The sequence below is a fragment of the Bidens hawaiensis genome, unplaced genomic scaffold (genome assembly GCF_021521415.1).
Source record: "Bidens hawaiensis isolate Kalapana, Puna unplaced genomic scaffold, B.hawaiensis_p1.1 tig00096016_1, whole genome shotgun sequence".
In the NCBI taxonomy this organism is placed as follows: domain Eukaryota; kingdom Viridiplantae; phylum Streptophyta; class Magnoliopsida; order Asterales; family Asteraceae; genus Bidens; species Bidens hawaiensis.
In genome coordinates, this window is record NW_027504564.1 from 12247 (window position 1) to 24266 (window position 12020).

The following is a 12020-nucleotide window of genomic DNA, read 5'->3' on the forward strand; positions in this document are numbered from 1 at the left end:
TTGGAAATATCGTTGATATCGGGCTCGAAGTCGGGTGTCAAAGATGAGTCGGAAGACATATTTGGGGAGAAAGTTTTATAAAGTTTAAATAGGAGAATGGGATGTTTGTAGAGATTGGGTGAATGGTGTGTGTGTGTGTGTGTGTGTGTGTGTGTAGGGTAAGGATCCTAGGATAACCATTGACAAATTGAGAACTTTGAGAACCATTTTAGACCATTAAAAAAACCCTCTAAAAAATATTAAAAAAATTATAAAACAAACAAAACCGAAAATTTTTAAAAAGTAAAAAAACCAAAATTCTTATATTTCATTCCGGTTTCATTAAAAAAAACCGAAATTTTTTTTTCTTTTTAATTCGTATTACATATATACACATATGTATACTTTCATTTAATCTCTAGTTACGTAATATATACATGTGTACATTATCATTTACCTTAAATTATACATATGTGTATAGGAAAAAACATGTGTGTACATATTATACTTATATGTATAATAAAAAAAACCGATTTTTTTTCTTTTTAATTCGTATTATACCTATACACATATGTATACTTTTATTTAATCTCTAGTTATGTAATGTACACATATGTACATTATCATTTACCTTAAATTATACATATGTGTATAGGAAAAAAACATGTGTGTACATATTATACATATATGTATATGTATAATTTAGCTAAACCGAGAATTTTTTTTTTACGTTTTTTTATAAACCGGGATGATAAATAAGAACTTTGGTTTTTTTACTTTTTTTATTTTTGTGTTTTTTTTTTATGATTTTTTTTATTTTTGGGTTTTTTTGTGGTTCAAAATGGTTCTCATAGTTCTCAATTCTCAAAAAGTTCTCACATTATCCTGATCCTATATATATATATATATAGTATTTTATATTATTTATTATTTTTTTTAAACGGTCAAAAAAAATTTAGCCGTTGGTGGTGGGCCCCCCACCTCACCCCTCACCGTGCACATTGTCCCCTCCACCCTAACCCTCTCCACGCCCCGCCATGGTGTTTCCCCCCCTTCCGCGCCCCTTTCCCCTCTTCCGCGCCCCCATAGCGATGAGTCTTAGTGTTCTAAAATACGAGTATATCAACACCCCACAAGTCCATAACTTGTTATAGCTACTATTTTCAGAACAAATCCACAACTTGTTGTAACTACTATTTCCAAATCAAGTCCATTGCAATAAGTTTGTTACCGACTGTTAGTACTATATATTAAATGACCTCCACCCACTGTGAAATTCATCAATTATACAGCGGTGATAAACCATTGATGAATGTCCTCGGGAATTCCAGTCCTAGGTGAAGATTTCACCAACAGATCACTGAATGCCACTTCAGTTGGACTACAAACTATTTACTAGAGAGATTTTGAGAATGAAGAATACGTATAATAATAAAGATTTTCGTTGTTAATAAATCTTGTTTCAAAGGGTAACCCTTCATAATCCCCGACATATTTTTCTATCGATATTCTTCTTTTAATAAATCTTGTTTTCAAAAAATGAAGGCTACTTAACCAAAACCAATTATTTAGCTTGTGACTTAAACGTGTTAGATTATGTTGTATGCTTATATTTAGAAGTACATAATAGCAAAACTCGTTCTTTATGTTTACTTGAATTTTCAGTGATTGTCATATACCATTTTAATGCCAGAAAACATCATTTACGTTTAAAAGCTCCATTATGTCCTTTGACCATATCCCAGTTAATTTTTCCTGTTAAATATGGAATTACAAAAATACCCTCATGTGTCCTAAATTTCAAGACAAAAGTTAACTGGGTTAAAGCCAAATGACAAAATTTGATAGAGCTTTAAATGTAAAGTTATGTAAAGTATGATTTCTGGCATTTAAAATAGTAAATAACAACTACCGAAAATTCACATAACGAAAATGACAAGTTTTGTCATTCTGCCTATTTAGAAATCAAATATATTAGGTGTATTTTTGGTAGGTTCAAAAGACCACATTTCTTGGTGATCATTTACAATGTTTTAAAAAACGGTTTTTACTTATACCGGATTAGGCTGAAAAATGGTACAACCAGTTGAACCGAGTAGTACCGGAATGTTCAATCGGGTTATGTAGTTTACCTTGTAATTTGATGTAATTGCAACTTCAACTTAAAAAATAACCAAAAAACATATGATTCCATATTAAATTATAATCCAAAAGTTAATCTATAATTAAAAAATAATACAACACTACTTGTTTTTTAAAAACTAATCCAAAAGTATACTCGTTTGAATGTTAATCGCCTGGTTAAGAGTAATTTTTAAAAAATAAAGGCCACAAAATATCAAAAATCTCTTCGACTCTAAACCGGTTTACCGGTTTAAACCGGTATTTTAGAAAAAAACCGCCGGTTCAATGTTATAGCAAACCGCTCAAAAATATCGGGTTCAAAATACCGGCATGATATGCGAAACCCGGTATTACTGGTTCAACCGGCCGGTATGAACCGGTATTTAAAACACTAATCATTTATTCAAAACGATATTATACTTAAACATATTTAAACAAGAAACAAATTAAAGGTCAATGGTTCAATCATTATAGTCACATGGTTGTAAAAATCATAATAATGCGTTGATTAATCGTTAGTCAATTCTCAACTCTATATAGTCAAAGTAGAAATTTGGTATTTACTATGTATATTTGAAGAATTACATGTAAATTGCAACATAATTAATCTCGATTAAGTACTAGTCCCTACCACACCGTCCGTCTAGTGTCTAGCAATTTCTACAACACTGTCATGTAAATAGTAACATTTAGTCATTTTGAAAAAAAACATTAATATTAATAGAAGATCTTAGTAACTTGTGTAGTTTATATTGATATAGTAGTTTTTTTACAAGAGTTTTTCTACAAGAAATAACAAAGATCATTGAAATTTTTAATGTTTAAAATTTTAAAATACAACATAAAAACACTAATAGTGTAAACTAACATAAACTCCAATATATTACCTATCTATAATACAAGTGGTAGAGAAAAGAAGATGAATGAGTTTCGAATTTTTAAGTTCGGTCACAAATGTATTTTTATAGTAAACTTTTTCTGTTTCTTTAAATTGATCATAAAAGTTTTGTGATTCGTTGAAACCAACCAAACGATTTACAATGAAGTGGCCAAGCTGCACCGCAACCTCCTTTTGTGATTTAAAGTTGACCAGAAAAGATTTTTTTTAACTTAAATTAGTTAACTTTAAACTTTTTATAAATAGACCACATATTTTATGTACATCTAGCCACAAGGTTTTTGTGTTTTTTTATAAATAAACCCATACCAACATAGGTATCCGTATTCATGTTTATGGTATTCGATGGATGTAAAACGCGTGTCAGTACCATTTTGGACATATTACAACTTTATTCGGTTCCATGGTTTTCAATTGACGCAGCATACTTGTCGATATATTTTTGGGCACATCACAACTATCTTTGGTTTTTTGTACCGGTAGTGTAGCGTACTGAATATTGATCACACACTTTTTATAGTAACACGAGTTTTGATTGCATCCCAAAGGATATCATCCTCGGGAGGGTTCGATCATAAAACATATGCATAAAAAGTGTGCTACCCTTTGGTTAAAGTTCGAGGATTAAACAACTTTCTTACTAATAATTTACTAGCGTACCAACCAATCGATAGCACGCCCCCACCAAGTTAAGTACATGTCGATGTCGTTAGCATCGACACCGTAGGGCACACTAGAAGGGGTCCAATTTGTAGTGTTTTTATCAGTGTTTGTTTTGATAATGATGTTTATAATAGTTTAGTCATTATCAGACTCTTAATAATCACTTATGAAATGCACATCCAAACACCCCTTGTTAGTTGTTAACAAAAGATTATTAATATGCATACCTTGCAAAGTGCTACAAACATCAGGGATATTAAGCGGGTGGGTCGTGTTTGCGGTTAACTACCCGAACCGGAAATTTTGACACGAACCCAAACCTGAAAATTGTGTAAAGCACGTGGACCCGAATACGACCAGCATATTTGCGAATTGGCCCGAGCATGACCCGTCTGATCCAAAACTTTTTTATTTTATTTTTTAAATTTTTTTCACATATTAATACTTTAAATGTGCATTTTTACAGAAAATATATATAAATTTATATAAATCAGTTACATTTATTATAGAATATTATGTATATTTCCTTTTTAATTTTGAATTTTGTAATAAGATGTCCAGCCAATTTATTTTACTACATAAAACACATTATAAAAATAAAATTTAAAAAAAACAAATTCTTTAAACGGTTGATGTGCGAAACCGTCGGGTTGACACAAATCCGACCCGTTTAGCTAAACGGCCCAAAACTGACCCGAACCCATTTATATCAAACCCATCATGAGGTTTTCATGTCGTGTTGAAGCTTTAGATTTATAATTTTTGCAAAATAGGAAAAAAAAATTACTGATGTGTATGAAACAGTTATATTTTAGTTCTAAAAATCCTGTGTCAATTTGTTGTTTGAATTTAGAATTTGGCGGAAAATATATTACTTTTTTTAAAGAACGGCGACTTTTTTGTGTTTAGGCTATCGCACTCTCCAGATTTGGAGTCCCTAGCCAGACTATGCTGGCTTAACCGGACCCACGCTGATTTTAGAGTTTGGCTTGGGCGTTCACCTAGAAACCATACCGTCGGCTCCCACTTGATAGTCGTTGTGCCACCACAAGAGTAGAACTCTCTGATGTAACACACGGTGGGACGAAAACCTGGATGGGCTCCGGATTCGAAATGACAACCTTGCACATTGTCATAGTCCACCAAATAAACGAATCAAGTTGGTCAAACTGTGAACACGCAGGGTTGGCATGCACGCAACTTGTTTAACTAAATGGGCTCACGTGTTCATAACTAATCCTAACTTGTTTATAGTTTATACTAAAATCAAACACCTTCGGATAACATGTAGACTAAATAGAATTTAAAAAAGTGTTTATATTAATGAAAGATGGGATTTTTATAATATGTGAAACCAATTATCCTTTTGGTTGGTAAATTAGTTTTATTTAGTCTCTAATGTTTAAAATGTGGTAAGGTGGCCGCAAGACTGGTGATAGTGGTGGCAATGGCCGTCGAGTGGCGGGGGTTGGCGAACCCATGGTAAAGGGCTATCAAAGCATTTACACCTCTAACAAAGAATTGTGCACGATTCTACAACAATTACTGCAACAAAAAGTTTTAAGACTATTAAAATTGTATATAGACAATAGCCATTGAGTATGATAGTTAGTTGTCATTGTTTAGGAGCTCCTTAGCAATTCTGACTGCATACGATATAAAAACCACCATCAAACACTAACCACAACCTTCTGTCATCTTGTTTGGCAGACCTAGGGTCGACAACCGAAGCTTTCGTGGCCACCTAGAATGACAAGGAGTAAGAGTTATACGCATAGTCAACTCCAATAACCTAATCGTAAAAGTTTCCGGTGGGTTTTTCACATAAAGTGAAAAAAAAACGCATTAAAAGTAGCCACTGAGTTTACGCTAATATAAGACACGACCTCCAGTTAAGTAGTCGAGAATTGTTGCAGGAAAACAACATCAATGTTGAAACATTGATTATTCCCAGCTAAAACTATCATTAACGTTTTACCATAAAAGAAAGTGTCAAACTATCAATAGCTAAAACTACAAGGATCAACCATCAAAATATCACCCACCAAAAATAACTAAAATAATAATAACCCAAGCACCTTAGTGGAGTGTCCCCCGGTCGAGCTTAGGGACATCAGGTTTGTTACTAAGCAGGCTGTGTTAAAGGTAAAATCCAGAAAAATTGCTAAGTAGGAGAAGGTCCGTGTTGAGAATTAACACGCCTTCATTCCTTTTGCTTTTGATACATTTGTGTCTCTTGCGCCTAATGCTGCTACGTTTCTGAAAAAAGTTCAGTTGATCGTAGACAATAACATATTAACGCTGAAAAACTGTAACTTTGTTTTTGGTAGGAACGGATTTTCCATTCAAAACTTATACTCTTATTTCAATTACAATTATTATTATTATTATTATTATTATTCACCTTCACCCACTCTTATTATTATTATTCACCTTCACCCACTCTTATCTTAGTCCATTGCGGCTAGGGTTTCAACATTCATCTTTCAACTCTCATCAAACCCTTGTCTTCCAATCCAAGATTCTTCAATATTCCATCTGGGTATTCGATTTTAATCAAAGATGACACTTGAAAACTGTAATTAAGCTTCTTATCCATCATAAAGATTCAAGCTTTATACCAAAGAAACACACATATGGCGACTATGAACCCATTTGATTTGCTTGTTGGTGATGATAATGATGACCCGGAGCAGCTTCTGCAGAAGATTGTGGCTCAGCCGGTGAAGAAAGCTGCGGCTCAGCCGGCTAAGCTGCCTTCTAAGCAGCTGCCTCCAGCTCAACCCGGTAACTTTTTTGAGTTATTGTTGTTGTTAAGTTAGTTTTGATATGCATATGTTTATTAGTAATTAGTTTCTAAAATGTTGTAAAAGTCGATAGGCGGTCGACTGGGGAGTTGCGAGTACTCGGGAGTAGTCGAGGATTACTCAGAAAATACCTAAGGAGTACTCGGCCGAGGCGGGGAGTACTCGGCCGCCTACTCGGGAGTTTTACAACATTTCTATATGTATTGTTAACTCAATATGATATTAATGTATTTATTATTATTATTATTATTATTATTATTATTTTGGGTGGGGGGTGGGTGGGTATAATTTAGATGCTAATTTTAATTGATTATTGTGACTTACAAGTTACAACAAGTGAACAAACTAGGGCTGTAAATGACTAGGCTTGAGCTTGGCTTGTTTCGAGCTCTGCATCTAGAGGTTGACCTTGTTTCGGGAATAGTTTTTTGAGCTTGGCTCGTTTATTATTTATTAAATATAATTTGTATTTGCTTGTAAGTATTTTTAGATATATTTTTTGATTATGATTTTATATGTAACATAATGTGTATTATTTAGTTCTTTGTATCACAATAGATGTTAATAATGGCTGATTATTGTGACTTAAAACTTACAACGAGCCTATAATTAGGGGTGTAAACAAGCCCAGCATGTGAATAGTTTTTTGAGCTGGGCTTGGGCTAGGCTCGTTTTGTTATTTTATATATATATATAATTATTAAATATTAAATAAATATATTAAACATATTAAATAAGAATTATGTAAATAATAGGCTCGCGAGCCAGCTTAAACTCGATAATGAAGCTCGGGCTCGAGGTCGTTTGTTAAACATGTTTACTTTTAGGCTCGAATTCGGGCTCATGCTCATTTAAGCTTGTCTCAATTCAAGCTTTTTGCGAGCCAATCTCGAGTAAAATTAAATCTTTTTTAAGAATTAGATGATTGTTTTTGTTGATTTCTTTTAATATTGCTTTGAACAGTGAAAGAAGCTAGAAACGAAGGTGCACGTGGCGGCCGTGGTGGTGGCGGTCGTGGGTACGGGCGAGGCGGCCGTGGCAGATTCAATAGAGATTCAGGCAACGAGGGTTCGTTTGGTAACCGTGGGTTCACTGGTGGCGTTGAAGAGTCTGATGGTAAGTCTTCTGAGAGACGTGGTGGCAGTTATGGTGGTCCACGTGGCGGTTATCGTGGGGACCGTCATGTGTCTTTTGCTAATGGAGATGGTGGCGAGGATGGAGATCGTCCACGTAGGACACATGAACGCCGTAGCGGCACTGGGCGCGGGTAAAATCTTGCTCATTTTTTTTTTAAATTTATAATTGTAATTGTCGTCTGATATTTTAATTTAATGTTCAGAAATGAAATCAAGCGCGAGGGAGCGGGCCGTGGGAATTGGGGAACTCAAGCCGATGAAATCAATCAGTATTCTTTTTTCTTCTACTTACTATATTATTATTATTATTATTATTATTTAATATTTATGATTAATTTTTATGAACATTTTTTTTCACAGGGAGGTAAATGAAGAGGTGGTTGAAAATGAGAAAACCGTGGCTTCTGATAAGCCCGGCACCGAAGAAGATGCGACTGATGGGAAAAACGAGAACTCTGAGCGTGTCGAGGAGCCTGAGAATAAGGTGAGTGATTATAATTTTTAAGGTAACTTTTCGTTCGAGTTTCTTTATTAACGGTTTTGGACGTTTGACGATGCAGGAAATGACACTTGAAGAATATCAGAAGGTTCTAGAAGAGAAGCGGAAGGCTTTGGAAGCGCTCAAGACTGAAGAAAGGAAAGTGGAAGTTGACAAGGAGCTTGCTTCTATGCAACAACTCTCGAACAAGAAAACCAGTGACGACATTTTTGTCAAATTGGTGATTATTTTTATTTTATTTTATTTTGTTAATTTTGTTTTTAGGGGTTGTTTAAAAGTTGCCAACTTGATTTGGGATTTTTATGTAGGGTTCGGATAAGGATAAACGTAAAGAGATTGCCGAGAAAGAAGAACGTGCTAAAAAGGTTTTCTTTTTTTTTTAAAATATTAATATTGGAGTTATAATGTAGCTTTCTTTGGTTTATTGGATATTTATCGTTACAGTCGCTCAGCATCAACGAGTTCTTGAAACCGGCTGAAGGTGAGCGGTACTACACCCCTGGCGGCCGTGGGCGGGGACGTGGCAGTAGAGGTGGTGGTCGTTTCAACCAAGGTGGTGGTGGTGGTTCAAGCTATGCATATGAAGCTCCCAAGATTGAGGATCCGAGTCACTTTCCCACTTTAGGCGGCAAGTGAGGCGCACGCATTGTATCCTGTTATTGACGCTTCATAAACAAATTACTAGAAATGGCGGGAAATGATCGTCGAGAATAATGGGAGGTCTTTTAAAATGTAAATTGCTTGTGTTTTTCATATGCTCTTTGTACCTTTAGTTTTGGTCGTTTTGTTGGTCTGCGTTGTGTCTGTTTCGTTTGTGCGTGTTTTGAAAGTTTTTTTTTAGTGTTTTGAAAGTTTTTTTTAGAGATTTGGAGCGTATGAAGGCCGAATTTGTATGTTTGAGACTCGTGTTTATCAGTTTTGTTTTGCAATAGATGAATGACAATATTTAGTTCCTCATGCAGTTATTCTTGTATTGCTAACTTGATTCAGTCTTAAGGTGTATGACTGTATAGCTAAATTTTATTTCTTTTACAACTAGTTAAATTTGATGTAATGTTTTTAATTCAACGCAATACATTTACTCGTGTAAGAGCAAACAGAAGCACGTAATTATGTTATAGCTGCCATTTATGAGTTTGGCGTCGATTTTTAAAAGGTCAATTCAAGCTTGTGCTTATGTTATAGCTTATCTAATAAACGAGATTATTTAATATGTTTGCGAGCATGTTGTAATTATAAGCTCGAACTCTTTTATACTAAACAAGCTGAGTGCTGTAGTAGCACGCTCGACTCAACAAAATCGCAGGGTCAAACCTTCCTTGGGTAAACACACCGCCATTTAAAAAGAACACGGAAAGAAATAATAATAAATTTGTGTTTTGTTGACATTAAAAAAAAGGCGAAGTAAAAAGAAATCTTGAAATTTTATACAAACCAATCAGTCAGAAACAAAGAAAGTAAAAAAGAATCCGCCCCTAACACACAGATAATACTTGTACACTGCCAAACCCCTCCCTTATCAAATACAACCACTAAGAGCAGCATCCGCTGTTCTGCGACACTGGTTGGCCACGGATGTTGACCGTCGGAGGCTTTGAAGCATTCAAAGATGGTTGACTAGCCATCCTACATTAACATAACATAACAATAAAAATATTAACTATTTTGTGCAATTAAAAGAACTGATAATGTTTGATAATATCATGGTACTAACCTGTCTTTGATAGAAGCTGTCATGGCCATGAAAGCCTGTTCCACATTGGTTGCATCTTTTGCACTTGTTTCCAAGAAAGGAATTCCAATTTCATCGGCAAATGCCTGCAAACATCGATAAATAATTCTCTTATTAACGAACTTAACCACGATCGTTGGTCGTTCAAAGTAAAAATAACCCCGCGAGATTTTACCTTGGCTGTTTCAGTTGAAACGACTTTGTTTGCAACAAGATCACATTTGTTTCCAACAAGGATTTTGTTCACATTCTCACTTGCATAACGGTCGATTTCACTGAGCCACTGTTTAACATTATTAAAGCTCTCTTGGTCCGTCACATCATAAACCACCTGAATACATACAAAAAGAACACGTTACAACGTCATGGGCAAATAGGTCAATCTGAAGTATGAAAAACAGCAAGTAGGACCCTTACAATGATGCCATGTGCCCCTCGGTAGTAGCTGCTTGTGATTGTCCTAAAACGTTCTTGTCCAGCAGTGTCCCACTTCGCATTAGCAGAGCCGAAAAAGAAACAAAATCAATTATTGGACAAAAGGATAACAATACAAACGATTTGGCTTGTGTGATAAAAATCAAATCCAACATGAATTTTTTCAAAAACCAGATCATTATGAATCAATAATAGTTTAAACTTACTATTTGAAGCTTAATAGTCTTGCCATCTTGCTCCACGGTACGAATTTTCTAACAGAAAGCAAGCAGAAAAGTCATGTCAAACTTCAATGCGTGTATTTCAAGTTAGCAACCAGGACAAATTAATTTACTTACGAAATCAACTCCAATGGTGCTTATGTAACTGTCCAAGTAAGAATCGTCCTATAACAAGTTGGAAACAGAAGCAAGAAAAACAAGGAAAATCAGTTAATAGCATACAGAGAATATATATGCATAATATTTTATGTTGTCATTCACTGAGTAATGCATACTGATCACTTGCGCATCAAGAAGTTTGCAACTTTTAAATAACCAAGATTCTTTTTATATGAAAGATGAACCATAGAAGACGAGCCAAAAAGAAACAAACTAGAATTTTCTGTTAAGCAAGTTGCAGTAAACGGTATGAATATAACGACGATAACTATTTACATCAATGTGTAGATACTTATAGAAAGCTGTGACAATAGGAAATCACATTAAATCTCTTTTTAAATGTCAGGCCTAGCTGCAGTAATTACTCATAACTCCAGTCCGCTTTGTTATAATTTCTAGAGGTGATTCACGTGGTGTCGCTCTTTCTCGAATATCATACATATTAAACGAGTAGCAAACAAAAACCATATACAAACAATAAAATATCTCCAATAAGTAAATGTACAAAAAGCATATTTTGTATTTAGACCAAACTCTTAACTCCTATTTTGTTCGCTTTATTATGATTTCTTGAGGTGATTCACGTGATGCTACTCATTATCTCAAAAACTAGCATAAGTATTGGAAGAGCAGGCGGAGCAGCAAACAAAAAACCGCATACAAACAATAAGATATCTCCAATAAGTAAATGTGCAAAAAGCATATTTTGTAAAAGATCCAAGGCACTTACAGCAAACCTCAGAAGTAGACATGACTTTCCTACACCCGAATCTCCAATGAGCAAAAGCTTGAACAGGTAGTCACTGCCAAAGACGATGATAGTCGCAAATAAATATAATTATGAAGCCATGCGTGGAGTAATTCAATGCAAAAGCAGACGTGGTAATTATAGATATATAATGATACAAATCAAATACACTAAAAAATAGAAAAAGAATAATTACTACAATAAAACTTTAAAAGTTTATTTTAGATTCGTAGTGCTTCTCCGAAAATGTGGAACCTTGATATTTTTTGCATATTAATAAAGTTACTTCACATAGATTGTAACATTCAAAGATCCATAACTAGTCATACAAAGCACACAAAAAAATGATTACTATAACACGTCTTAACAGGTCTCTAATCAATGAAAAAAAGATGACGAAAAAACTTTTAAGAAGATAATTTTGTAAACCATTAGAACCGATTTGTCGGTTCCAACAAACTAGGGTAAGCCTTGGACACCTCACTTAGAATAATTTTCAGATATGCATTTGGCACCCTGAACTACGCTCTAGCTATCATAATCTTGTAACCATTTGAGAGACTGAGACTATTAAGCTCAATTTAGTTGTCACTTATAAATTTCTGGTTCCAATACAACC

General features: G+C 34.5%; 2 protein-coding genes across 2 annotated transcripts; one reads left to right on the forward strand and one right to left on the reverse strand.

Moving 5' to 3' along the window:
- The first annotated feature begins 6300 nt into the window (after nt 1–6300).
- LOC143608062 (RGG repeats nuclear RNA binding protein A-like) lies at nt 6301–8927 on the forward strand. The gene is made up of 7 exons (XM_077083263.1): nt 6301–6451; nt 7435–7738; nt 7811–7876; nt 7968–8091; nt 8168–8326; nt 8415–8471; nt 8551–8927. The coding sequence occupies exons 1-7, from the start codon at nt 6301–6303 to the stop codon at nt 8740–8742; spliced, it is 1053 nt and encodes a 350-aa protein (XP_076939378.1). The 3' UTR covers nt 8743–8927.
- Nucleotides 8928–9581: 654 nt separating this feature from the next.
- LOC143608063 (ras-related protein RABD2c-like) lies at nt 9582–11482 on the reverse strand (the record flags this gene model as incomplete). The annotated part of the gene is made up of 7 exons (XM_077083264.1): nt 9582–9732; nt 9821–9924; nt 10014–10169; nt 10256–10327; nt 10480–10527; nt 10612–10659; nt 11384–11482. Coding segments are annotated over 7 exons (621 nt in total), but the record flags the coding sequence as incomplete, so codon positions are not given.
- Nucleotides 11483–12020: the final 538 nt, after the last annotated feature.

Bases quoted from the DNA above. Each gene is read 5' to 3' on its own strand.
- LOC143608062 (XM_077083263.1), top strand. From the start codon at position 6,301: ATGGCGACTATGAACCCATTTGATTTGCTTGTTGGTGATGATAATGAT. The intron at 7,739-7,810 runs GTAAAATCTTGC...TTTAATGTTCAG, and splicing joins CGTAGCGGCACTGGGCGCGG to AAATGAAATCAAGCGCGAGG. The intron at 8,327-8,414 runs GTGATTATTTTT...ATTTTTATGTAG, and splicing joins ACGACATTTTTGTCAAATTG to GGTTCGGATAAGGATAAACG.